Source organism: Schistocerca gregaria, chromosome 4 (assembly GCF_023897955.1).
Source record: "Schistocerca gregaria isolate iqSchGreg1 chromosome 4, iqSchGreg1.2, whole genome shotgun sequence".
NCBI classification, from domain to species: Eukaryota; Metazoa; Arthropoda; class Insecta; order Orthoptera; family Acrididae; genus Schistocerca; species Schistocerca gregaria.
The window spans coordinates 774,318,629-774,332,200 of NC_064923.1; the positions used below are offsets into that span (position 1 = coordinate 774,318,629).

The 13,572-nt window shown below is 38.7% G+C and overlaps 1 protein-coding gene across 1 annotated transcript in view; it reads right to left on the reverse strand.

Moving 5' to 3' along the window:
• Positions 1-2,912: 2,912 nt before the first annotated feature.
• Positions 2,913-13,572, reverse strand: part of LOC126266642 (nuclear pore complex protein Nup155) — a 223,436-nt gene continuing 212,776 nt past the window's right edge. Inside the window, exon 26 of the mRNA XM_049971033.1 lies at positions 2,913-3,763. Coding sequence (XP_049826990.1) covers positions 3,625-3,763 — 139 coding nt within the window. The 3' untranslated portion in view covers positions 2,913-3,624. The remainder of the gene's footprint in view (positions 3,764-13,572) is intronic.

Here is a 13,572-nt window from a genome sequence, read left to right on the forward strand (position 1 = left end):
GTTAGCACTGAATAGGGGATCGTGGAGGAATTTTATAAGAGGGCTATGCTCCAGACTGAACGCTGAAAGGCATAATCAGTCTTAAATGATGATGATGACTGTATGATATTTCTCACTTGAACAGTAGTTTTAAGAGTGTGTTACATTTTCGGAGGGGGGGGGGAGGGGGGGGGAGGGAGGGAAGGAGAGGGAGGGAGGGAGAGAGAGAGAGGGGGAGAGAGAGAGAGAGAGGTACCACAAATGAATTATTCGAATTGGACAGGAATCTGTAGATGTGATGTCCACATACAGACAAACAAATGATTACTGTTTCAGAAATGTTAATGATTCAATCAAGAGAAACAGCTTCACAGATTGCTTGAGTCAGTAACGCATTAGTGCACCTCTGACCTTTATGCAATTCAGCTCGGCATTGAGTGTTATTGGATGTCCTCCTGAGGGATGTCATATCAAATTCTGTCCAATTGGTGTGTTAGATCATCAAAATCCCAAGATGGTTGAAGGGTCCTGCCCAGAATGTTCTTAATTCAGTAGAGCTCCAGAGATTTTGCTGGCCAAGCTAGTATTTGTCAAGCATGAAGAGATGCAATACAAACAGCCTTTGGCCTGGAATCTCATTGATTGGAGTAGAATTGTCTTCAGTGGTGAGTCTCACTTTGAACTGAGCCCCAAGACAAGTTTGGAAGCAGCCCAGAAAGTGGTGAGATACCAACCTGTCCATTGCCCACCAATACACCTCAATATCCAGGAGTGATGGCAAGCCATTCTGGTCTTACATTTCAGCAATACAATGGCTACCTGCACATGGAAAGAGTTTCTTCTGCTTGTCTTTGTGCTTGCCAAACACTTCCGTGGATACCAAGGTTGCCGGACCTCTCCCCCAACAGAGAACTTTTGGAACCCTATGGAGAGGACCCTCCAACCATCTTCATGATCTAATGTGCCAATTGGACAGAATTTGGTACAATATCATTCAGACATCCAACTATCAATCAACACCCAGCTGATTAACTGCTTGAATAGGGACCAGAGGTAGACCAATGACTTGCTCAGCTCATGAAGCTCTCTCTGAATTTTTCCGAAATTGTAATAATTTATTTGTCTGTACATGTACGTCACACATACAGATTTCCGTCTCATTCAGATAGTTCCTTGCTGGTGTGTGTGTGTGTGTGTGTGTGTGTGTGTGTGTGTGTGTGTGTGTGTGTGTGTGTGTGTTTGTGTTTGTGTGTGTGTGTGTGTTTGTTTTTCCCCCCATCTTAGAGGGTATGTTCTATGTTATTTATGTACATACAATCAATTTGCTTGTTATGATACGCCATCTCATAACCTTCGATCATTCAACTTAACGTTTTGCCATAATTTTCATTTTGCACATGACACTGTATTAAATCAAACTGCTTTTTATGAAGAATGATTATTAGCAAGGTTACACGACTTCATCCTCTCTAATGATTTGTTTGACAATTTTTTTATTTCTTATATTAATATATGTTACTTCATTTCTGTACATTAGTAAGAATGCTACTTGGGTTGCAAAGTAATTACATTTACTGCTAGTTGCTTTACTTTAGACTAACATGACCCCTCATTAGTAATTTCAGTTCTTTTGGAACATTCGTTCATTGTTTTCTTTATTTTTTGTATGTGTATAATTTTGATTGATTCAATGAATATTGTGTACACATTGGTTGTACTAAGGCAACTTAATACGACTCACACAGCAGTTCTGCCAGCGAACTCACTTTTGCGTATGATGTATGCGTGCCTGTACACTTGTCACGCGTATCAGTTATGATAAAAATTTAAATGGCAGTGACTACAATATTAATTACAACAAAATGAAAAACCTTAGCTGCTTACAGGCGTTGACATACGTCAACGGGGACAGACTAAAATGTGAGCCCCAACCGGGACTCGAACCCGGGATCTCCTGCTTACACGGCATAAGCTTTATCCACCTGAGCAACCTCATTAGATTAGATTAGATTAATACTTGTTCCATAGATCATGAATAAGACAATTCGTAATGATGTGGAACGTGTTGCCGATTCCAGTAAGGGTCCGAGCACTGTTTGTGCATCTTCATTTTCTTCTTTTGTCCCTGTTGACTTATGTCAACACCTGTAAGCAGCTAAGGGTTTTCATTTCATTGCAATTTCATTCTAACGATCTGCATGGTCACCAATGGATGGTATCTGTTCTCTCATACATGTCTGAAAGAACAGATACTGTCTTAGTATATTCACGTGCTACATATTAATAAATCAGCAAATTTATTACTTAATATGCCCACTGTTTTCAGAGTATTGGCAGAAGGAATTTTGTTTCTCTTCTATTGACTTTCCTGTATAAAAAAAGAAACTAGCATGTACTTCCTGCAGATAATTCATAGGGCTTTATCACAAACTTGCTGCTTTTTGAGACAGGTACCTTTTTTCCTTTTTTTTTTTAAAGGCTCCCTTTCCTTAATGTATGATTCATCCCCAGGCAGTTTTCCTCACAGTTTCCAAAACTAAGGAATCTACAAACCACTCTGAGTCTGTCTTATTACATTGTTTGGTGAACAAACAGGATGAAGATCTTAATGGTGTGTCAGCACTTTTATTCCTATGTACAGACGATGAAGCTGTTAACAGGTGGCACAGCAATATCATACTACTTGTGAGATTCTAAGTGAAGAGTGTGTGATGAAGATACTGCCACAGCAGATTTCACATCCCATGATTGTATCCTCAGGTCCCCAGCTTGAGGGACCAATGCCCACAAGTTACAACTACTACTTCTGTATATGCACACCTTTCAATAAATCAAAACTAATTCAATAAATGTTACTAGAAAGTAAATCTATCAGTGTATTAGTTTACATTATAAAGGTACAACAGAAAGCAAACATAACAAGAAACCCAATGCATGGTATTTTCAAAAATACAAATTTATATAAAACAACATCCACAATTGTCCACGAGTTTTGTGTCATATACATAAATTTCATCATTTTATAGAAGTACAAAGGTACATTAAAAAATTTATGAACAAGACTAAAGCCTTACACAGACTGTATACCAAATGAATCGCAGATCACACGGCTATTTCTCAATGACTATTCCGATCCAGGACAAAGTATTGAATATCACAATGTATACAACAAAAATGATGTGTACTTTTATCATCTAAAATCATGTAAACACAGTAGCAGCACAAAGCTGCAGAATATTGATATAGTATGTATAAATTTACACCGGTACAAAACTATTTTAAAAATAAGGCATTCATTCACCTTCCTCATAAATGGAATTCATGCTTATTTAGCTCATTTGGTGGGATACTGGAATTGACTGATTTTATATTTCATATCTGACACAGTGGCAAAGACTTCACAATTTATAATACCATATTCCTACAAATAAGGTACTTGGAAAGAATGTGTGTTTAAAGATCATCAGTCTGTCATAAAATTTCAGTAACATTAAAGCTGTACAAAGTATTCATAAAAATAATATGTACAAGTAAATGAATCATTTACAGACAAGGCTAAGATAATAACAAAAATAAATTATAACATTCAATATTTCACACTATTCAATAAAATAACTTCCATATGCTCACAATTAATTACTATATTTACAGCGCATTGGACAGTCGATTTAGTTTTGACTGGGTGAAGCGTAGCACATCCACTAGATTTTGTGTGTTTGGCTTGCTGTATAGGAATGTGAGGCACTTTGACATAAGGTCTGCTGCTCTTGTAATGGTTATTCTCCTGGAAGAAAACATCACAAATATTGAAATAAAAATTACTGAAGAAACTTGTAATGAAATAATAGTGCTACAATAAAGAACATGCAAAATTACCATCAACATCATACCATCAGGTGACTTTTGGAGTATTGATGAAGACTATATAGTAGTATTAGAATTGCAAGAGACAGTCAGAAAACTGTTCTCAACTTTTTACTCAGTAAAATATTTAATCATATTTAATAAAGTGGCTACTAGCCTAGGGGCAACCTTTCTATTTTACACCACTTTGAAGGCCTGCATGTAAATTTCACTGCTGTTCATAATCAGGCAGCTTTTCATTTTGCATTGTAAGAGTGACTGAACCCCATTCCAGACTATGCCAGCACAGAAAAATTTGAGGTGGTCCTTGGGAATCAAACATGGGACCTCTGCATTAGTAGCCAGTGATGCTGACTGCTACACCACAGAAGTGGTTAACAACAACAACAACAACAACAACAATAAACACTGGACCAACAAGATTACAAGCAACCATGGCTCGAATGAGGAACAACAATAGCACACCAGGCAGTAACCAATCCACCCATCAACAGATGACAACCAGGAACTCTGATTCTGTGGGACCTGTAATTGCATGATTACATAGAAAGTTGGCATTCTCTGGCAAACTACCACACAAAAGCCCTAAATTTCTCAGAAACTTCAACAAAAACACACTGATCCAAGCACGAAAACTGCACAACCTAACATTAGAGATTGATAAACAAAAGATAATGGCCTGTAAATCTGTAAACCTATACGTTCTTAAATTCTTCAATTGTTTGGCCGTGTTTTCCGTAGCTGCTTTAGAATTCCTGATGGTAATTTTGTTCCGCCATTAAAACTACAATAAAATGCGTGCTTTTCTCACCATACGCGTTTCGCTATACTGAAGTGAAGCATCATCAGTGGTCTGTAATTAAAGGTATTTACTATTTGATTTGTTTTCTAGATCGAAACATAGTATGTTAAGAAGTTGTTTGTTTTTAGTTACGATAATTTTTGCTTGGTTTTTCGCCTACGTCAGGAAATGCCGACTGCTACAGTGTTTTTGGTTCCTTTCTTCGTTACGAAATGAAAATTGTGGTCTACTTTTATGCTGCTTTGCAGAACTATGCATTTCTCACGTCTAACATAGCACAATTTCATGCACAGCTATTCACTGTTTTTTTTCATTATGTTTTGTAGTATTGCCAACATTACAACCACTTTTTCTTGTTTTTTCTCCGTCTCTAGATTAGATTAGATTAATACTTGTTCCATAGATCATGAATACGACACTTCGTAATGATGTGGAACGTGTCAGGTTAATAAAAAGATGTCTGTACAAGAAATTACATTACACAAAATATTGCATGACACTAATGATTAAGTCTTTTTTTTTTTTTTTTTTTTTTTTTTTAAACTTTATATCTAAAAATTCAGCCAATGAGTAGAAGGAGTTGTCATCTAGAAATTCTTTTAATTTATTTTTAAATGTTAGTTGGCTATCTGTCAGGCTTTTGATGCTGTTTGGTAGGTGCCCAAAGACTTTTGTGGCAGCATAATTTACCCCTTTCTGTGCCAAAGTCAGATTTAACCCTGCATAGTGAAGATCATCCTTTCTCCTGGTGTTATAGGTATGCACACTGCTATTACTTTTGAATTGGGTTGGATTATTATCAACAAATTTCATAAGGGAATATATATACTGTGAGGTTACTGTGAGGATCCCTAGATCCTTAAATAGATGTCTGCAGGATGACCGTGGGTGGGCTCCAGCAATTATTCTGATTACACGTTTTTGTGCAATGAATACTTTTCTACTCAACGATGAATTACCCCAGAATATAATGCCATACGAAAGCAGTGAATGAAAGTAGGCATAGTAAGCTAATTTACTGAGATTCTTATCACCAAAATTTGCAATAACCCTAATAGCATACGTAGCTGAACTCAGACGTTTCAGCAGACCATCAATGTGTTGCTTCCAGTTTAACCTCTCATCAATGGACACACCTAAAAATTTTGAAAATTCTACCTTAGCTACAGACTTCTGTTCAAATTCTATATTTATTACTGGAGTTGTGCCATTTACTGTACGGAACTGTATATACTGTGTTTTATCCAAATTTAAAGAGAGTCCGTTTGCTGAGAACCACTTAATAATTTTGTGAAAAACATCATTTACAATTACATCACTTAGTTCTTGGTTTTTGGATGTTATTACTATACTTGTATCATCAGCAAAAAGAACTAACTTTGCATCTTCATCAATGTGGAATGGTAAGTCATTAATGTATATCAAGAACAGTAAAGGACCTAAGACCGAACCCTGTGGGACCCCGTGCTTGATAGCACCCCAGTTTGAGGAATCAGGCTGTTTTAACATTACACGAACCACTTATTTCAACTTTCTCCATTCTTCCAGTTAAGTATGAATTAAACCATTTGTGCACTGCCCCACTCAAACCATAATGATTTAGCTTATCTAAAAGAATTCCATGATTTACACAATCAAAGGCCTTTGAGAGATCACAAAAAATACCAATGGGTGATGTCCGGTTATTCAGAGCATTTAATATTTGATCAGTGAAAGCGTATATAGCATTTTCTGTTGAAAAGCCTTTCTGAAAACCAAACTGACATTTTGTTAGTACTTTATTTTTACAAATATGGGAGGCTACTCTTGAATACATTACTTTCTCAAAAATTTTTGATAGAGCTGTCAGAAGAGAGATTGGGCGGTAGTTGTTGACATCCGACATATCCGCCTTTTTATGCAATGGTTTTACAATGGCATATTTCAGTCTATCAGGGAAAACACCCTGCTCCAAAGAGCTATTACATACGTGGCTGAGAATTCTACTTATCTGTGGGGAACAAGCTTTAAGTACTTTGCTGGAAATGCCATCAATTCCGTAAGAGCTTTTACTTTTTAGTGAGTTTATTATTTTACTGATTTCAGAGGGAGAGGTTGGTGGAATTACAGCTGTTTCAAACTGTGCAGGTATGGCCTCTTCTATTAATAGCCTTGCCTCTTCTAGTGAAGATCTAGATCCTATTTTCTCCACAACATTTAAAAAATGATTATTCAAAATATTTTCAATTTCTGATTGTTTGTTAGTGCACTTGTCATTCAGTTTTATTGCACTAAAGTCTTCCTGTGCTCTTGGTTGCCCTGTTTCCCTTTCAATAATATTCCAAATTGCTTTAATTTTATTATCAGAGTTACTGATCTCAGACATGATACACATGCTTCTGGACTTTTTAATAACTTTTCGTAGTACCGCACAATAGTTTTTATAATATTGAACAATTTCGGGGTCAGTACTCCATCTTGCTGTTAGATACAGTTCTCTTTTGCGGTTGCAAGATATTCTTATTCCTTTAGTTAGCCAAGGTTTTTTATATGTTTTCTTGGAATTATGTTTAACTATTTTCTTGGGAAAACAATTTTCAAATACCCTTAAAAATGTATTGTGAAATAAGTTATATTTCAAGTTTGCATCGGGTTCCTTATACACTTCATCCCAGTCTAGCTGCTGTAGGCTTTCCCTAAAGTTTGCAATATTTATATTGTTAATTGAACGCACTGCTTTGAAAGTCTGATTTATTATACTGCATGGAGCTATGTCATGTACTGTAACAAGCTGTGCACTATGATCTGAAAGACCATTCTCAACAGGATAAGCATTTATGTCCTTAAACTTATCTTGGTCTATAAAAAAGTTATCTATCAATGTACTGCTGTTCTTTGTTATCCGAGTAGGAAAATCAATGACGGAGCTCAAATTGAAAGAACTGAGTAATACTAAAAGGTCATTCTTCCTATTACACTCTTTCAGGGAATCAACATTGAAATCCCCACAAATGATAATTTGTTTCCCCCTGTCTGACAGATAGCACAACAAAGCATCCAAGTTTTCCAGAAATAGCTGGAAATTCCCTGAGGGGGACCTATACACTGTTACAATTATGAAAGTGCCATCCTTTAGTTTAAGTTCAGTGGCACATGCTTCCATATGTTGCTCTACACAAAATTTTTTAGTTTCTAAATTTTTTGCACTGTGGAAGCTTTTGACATATATGGCAACTCCTCCTCTCATCATATTATCTCTACTTACATGTGCAGCTAATTTGTACCCATTGATGCTAACCTTTTGCATATCAGTGACAATGTGATGCTCAGACAGGCATAGTATATCTATTACATTCTTGGTTTCTATATCTTCTAAACAAAGCAGAAGCTCATCAATTTTATTCTTCAATTCCCCAATATTTTGATGAAATATACTAATATTATTTTTCACTTTACTTTTGTGAGTATCTTGAACTTTAACATCTTTAGTACTTGCCTGGCTGAGTTTCCCACTGGACACTGATCTTACACTAAAAAAGAGTTTCCACCATGAGATGTAGTTCCTCCCCCCTTTAAATTTCCTGCTACCAGCCCAGCCAGTTTACCCTTCCCTTTCCTGTTGAGGTGTAGGCCATGTCTAGTATAGTCCCACCTACAGAGTGAATCAACAGGAACCACACCAATGTGTGACCCTGCACCAGATCCAAGTAGCCGTTCCAACTCCAGATTAACTCTCCTGACAGAAGAGGTCAAATGAGGTCGGTCGTGGCGCTCCAGAACCGACACAAACCCAACACTGGTATGATTCGATGCCGATGCAATCTTTGCCAGGTCACACTTTATGCTGTACCCCGGATCTCTGTCAATACTGTTGCCCGGCCCACCCACAATAACCACGGTGTCTTCCTTAGTAAAACCTTTACATAGTGAACCTAAATCCTCTGTAACCTGCCCAAGTTCAGCACTAGGTTTGAAAAAACTTGTGACCTGGTAATCCAACCCTAATTCATCCTGCAGAAGTTGGCCCACACCCCTAGCATGCGAACTACCTAGCAACAAGACTTTCTTTCTCTTTGCAGACTTCCCTACATTCTTAATCAATTTGCTGCTGAAAGCTTGTTGAGCCCTGTGTACATCTACTTCTGTGAGAGGCTCATCAGTTTCTGACTGACTCTGTAATTCATTGTATGTGTATTACTCTATTTAATTACTTTAAGGAATAGCGATGAAGTTTAAATTATGTGTGGTGAGTAGGTGAAGGGGGGGGGGGGGGGGGAGGGAGGGAGAAGCAAAGATGAATGGACAGTAAATGCACTGCATTGCGATGGAGAGTGAGTTGGGGAAAAGGGAGAGGATCAAAAAGTTAAAAGAAATTCGGGATATGGGGCGGGGGAGGGGTTGTTGAGTGAGGCAGAATGTAGGCTCGCCCTGCAGGAAACAATGCATAATAGACAAAGACACGATGGATATGGAAACTATTCCATTTTCAAGAGCAAGACACAAAAATGAATTGCCAGGGGGTGCTCTACTTCTGGGCATGGCCTTCATGGTACACAAGAAGATAATCAATTCAATCAGAGAAGTGTCACACTCATAAACAACAGGCTAATGACAATGTACTGCTAGTGCGCAAACAAGAAGTACACAATGATCAACGTACACATCCCGATGAATACAAATGTGGATAACGAAAAGGACTTCAAATCAATAGTAGTTCTGGGCAACTTCAGAGACAGTGATGGCCAAGATCCCAAAAGACGACATAAAAATTTTGCTAGGTGATTTCAACACACAAATCGGCACAGGAAAAATGTCACCTGCAAATTAAGGGAACGTGAATACCAGGCGGGCTTCCACCCTGGACATTCATTCATTCACACACACACACACACACACACACACACACACACACACACACACAAAATCAATCTGAAAACAATTCTGAAAAACAAGGCTATCAGGAATAATCCAATCATTTGCACTTCCACAGATTTCAAAAAAGCATATCATTCTGTTGACTGACAATTTTTATTCATCATCCTACAAGAACAGGGACTCAGCACAAAAACACTACAACTAATGAGACAGACATTGGCTGGCCAACATCAAAATTTAAATTCATGGGTGAAATCTCTGATCCCTTCATGATCAAAACTGGAATGCACCAAGGCGGCTGATTATCTCCACTACTGTTCAACCTAGTCCCGGACAATGTAATGAGGGAATGGCAAAAAGAACTGAAAACCCACGGACATTGGAAACCAGCACGACTAGAATGATCATGGGACAAGATAGAAATCTCAAACATAGCTTTCGCAGACAGCCTGGCCTTATTCTCAGATAATACAGATATTGAAGCAACAACAACAAAACAAATACAAATGCTAAAAGAATGTGCAAAAAGGATGGCCTACAAATTTATTTCCAGAAGTCTGAATTATTCTAATCAAAATTAAACATACAAAAAACAGTCACAAAATATGTCAAGATAAACAGAGTTATACATCAAATATCTAGGTGAGATCCTAAAACCTACAGGAGGAGAAAAAAATCTCACAGAAGCCTAGACTACAAAAAAATGGAGACAGCTTACAGCACAACACAAGACACACAGAACAAGAAATGCTTGTCCATTCAAACAAAGATAAGTCACTACAACACAGTAATCAAGCCTGAAATATTGTATGCAAGTGAGACACTAACACTCCATACAAAAGGAACATGGAAAGTACACTGAAGGAAGAATGCAAAATCATGAGAAAAATTCTTGGCCCAAAGCTTGAAGAGGGATACAGATTACGCTCAAGGAAAACCAGAGATATCAAACCTAACATCAGATGTCAGAAAAAGAAGGTGCTAAGTTCTATTGGCACTTCAGCAGGTTACAACCAAGATTCACCAACAGGATTCTGACGTACATAAAAGGGTCAAATCAACAATACCATGAATCACAAATGTCAAACTTGACCTAGAAGAAGCACAAATCAATCCCATACAAAATCAAGACATAGTGAAGAAATTGAACTGGCAGACACTTTAAAACAGAAGTAAACTACTTCAATAAACCAACTTATGAAATGTACAGAACTGGCATTTACTGATGACTCTAGGAATATACACTACTGTTTGTAAAAAGTGAAACAATCAGAAGCAATGAACTGCAACATGTTACAATAAGTGGACATGTTTAACAGGGGAACCATGATATGTTACTTAAATGGCAGACAGGTAGTGTGCAAGTGGGCCCAACAACATCCTCTTTTGTGTGACAAGACAGGTCAGGTCAGTGTTACCTATCGCTCAGTCGGTGTGGAGCCACCACACAAAATAAGAATGTATAACCAAGTGCCACTCTCCCTCACCTACATCATCACAGGGTGAGTACGGCATGTGAATGTGTTTTAACACGGCAGAACGACTCCATGAGGCGTTTGTCACCCCATGACATTGTGGCTCATACAGGACTTGCTCCTTCAACAGTGAAGCTTATGTAGAACCAGTGGAGAGAAGGGGGCCGTCAGAAAGCCACAGGCTACTGGATGACACAATGTGACCATAGCGAGAGATGACCACCTCTTCTCTTCTTGGAAATAATGGACAGAACAGTCTCATCCGCAATGTTGGTCCGACATCACAGCAATGCAATAGAAATGGAAATGTCTGAGTAGACAATTCAACTGTGTCTTCTGCAGGCTGGACTGGCGGCATGCATGCTATTTTGTTGGCTTCCATTGACCACAACCCACCGACGCTAACAACAATGGCATGCTGAGTGGCAAAATGTATTTTCAGATATCCCCACAACAACTTGTTCTATAGCAATCGCTGCATACGCCTCGATGCTGCCGTGGTGAATGCAGCTGGGCAGATTGCCTTGTTTAGTGGCTTAGTGGACAAATGCCAAGTGTGACAGTTTGGGGTTGTCACTGCCTGTAACACACAATCTTGCCTCCCACATCTTGAGGCAACTGAACAGCTACCATTACATTAGAGAGGTTTTACAACCTGAGGCACTGCCCCTCTGCAGGTCATTCCACATGTTATATTTCATCAGAACAATGCCCTGCCAGATGTGGCAAGGAATGTGGAAGTTTTCTGTGAAAAACAATGGATTCCAGTGCCTCACTGGTCTGCCAGTTCAACTGAAATGTTCCCCGTCAAACATGTCTAGGACACGGTCAGTCGGCAACTTATCTGTTCAGTCCCTCTTGCAACCACAGTTGATGCTTTGTGGATGCACCTACAAGCTGCGAGGCAGAGTATTTCCCAGCAGCATATTCAAGCACTCTTCGATTCCATGCCATGATGTCTAGCAGATCTGACTGCAGTGACGTGACTGTGCTGCTCCTTACTAAATTTACACAGCCACAGTGCATATACAGGTCTGTAATGCTAATCATTTGAGTACTGCCATGTCCCTAATTGTTAGAATAAATTTCATTGTGATCACGTCTGGGTTTTCACTTTTTCCAAACAACAGTGTACTACAGCCTCCAATGTATCTCTCACACAGAAATCCTGAGGCCAAGATTAGATTAATTATAGCACGTGTTCCCACACTCAATACGTGAATCGTACAGGAAGGTTCAAATGGCTCTGAGCACTATGGGACTTAACTTCTGAGGTCATCAGTCTCCTAGAACTACTTAAACCTAACTAACCTAAGGACACCACACACATCCATGCCCAAGGCAGGATTTGAACCTGCTCCGTAGCCATTGCGCGGTTCCCGGCTGTAGCGCCTAGAATGGCTCAGCCGCCCTGGCCAGCCAATCGTACAGGAAGAAACCCTAACAACTAGTACAATGGGATGACCCTCTGCCATGAACTCACAGTAGTTTGCAGAGGACAGGTATAGATGTTAATGTATGATATCTGGCACACTGACTCAAAGGCAACAAGAATTTAAAACATAAAATTCTGGCCCATGCATTGTCCATTATAGAAAGAAAGTAGTTGATGAACGACGTTAATGGTGTCACTGCAACTGCTCTGATAACAACAGACCAAGAAATGTCTAATCTACAGTACAACAGTAACAGAAGAACTGCAGCTACTGCAATCACAGGCTGCATTAAAAACTACTGAGAAAGTGAAGTGGAATGTTAAGGTGGAACTGAAAATCAAAAGCTTGAGATGTGATGCAGGTAACTTTTAATATCACAAAAGGGCATGTATTGAATAACCAGAAGACCAAAGAGTACCTAATGAATCATTGGCTGAATCCAAGAAAAACTAAAGCTTTGGAAATTGTGAAGAAACAAGTCACTGTAAGTACCTGGAAACCAATGTAGTCAGCAAAAACATCAGAAATTCACAAAAAATGTGATGGAACACTGGAAAACAACTATCGGCCTGAAAAAATTATGGAGCACTCAACATCAAGAGCATCTTTTTCTAAATGGACTACTGTTGCTCATTATTGCCTTGACTTGCCTGTCAACCTTCACACAGACAACAAAGCCAGGCTATCAATCAGTGAGAAATTCTCAGAAAACATCCCACTTGCTGTACACAGATGACCCGAATCTCAATAGAGAATCTGAAATTGAAATCCAGTCTCTGACAAATAGTCCAAATCTTCAGCATAGAATTCAGCTCAGGTAAATGCACCACACTGGCACTAAGCAAGGGAAACATCTAATAAAGTGAAGGCATCAAAATGGTACCTGGGTACCACTGAGTGTCATCAGTCTAAAGCCTGCAAATACAAAGTAATTTTGCAGCTCGAAACATCAAGCGTGGGCATGTAACCAATGTAGGCAGAAAGAGTACACTCAAAGGCTCAGAAAAACTTTGAAAACCAAATTGAAAGGTGGCAATACCACCAAGCACTTAATACCTCGACTATACCAGTGATCAGATACACTCCTGGCATTGTGAACTGGACACAGCTATAGCTTGATAATTTAGATAATAGGGAAACAAGACACTCATGATAGTTCACC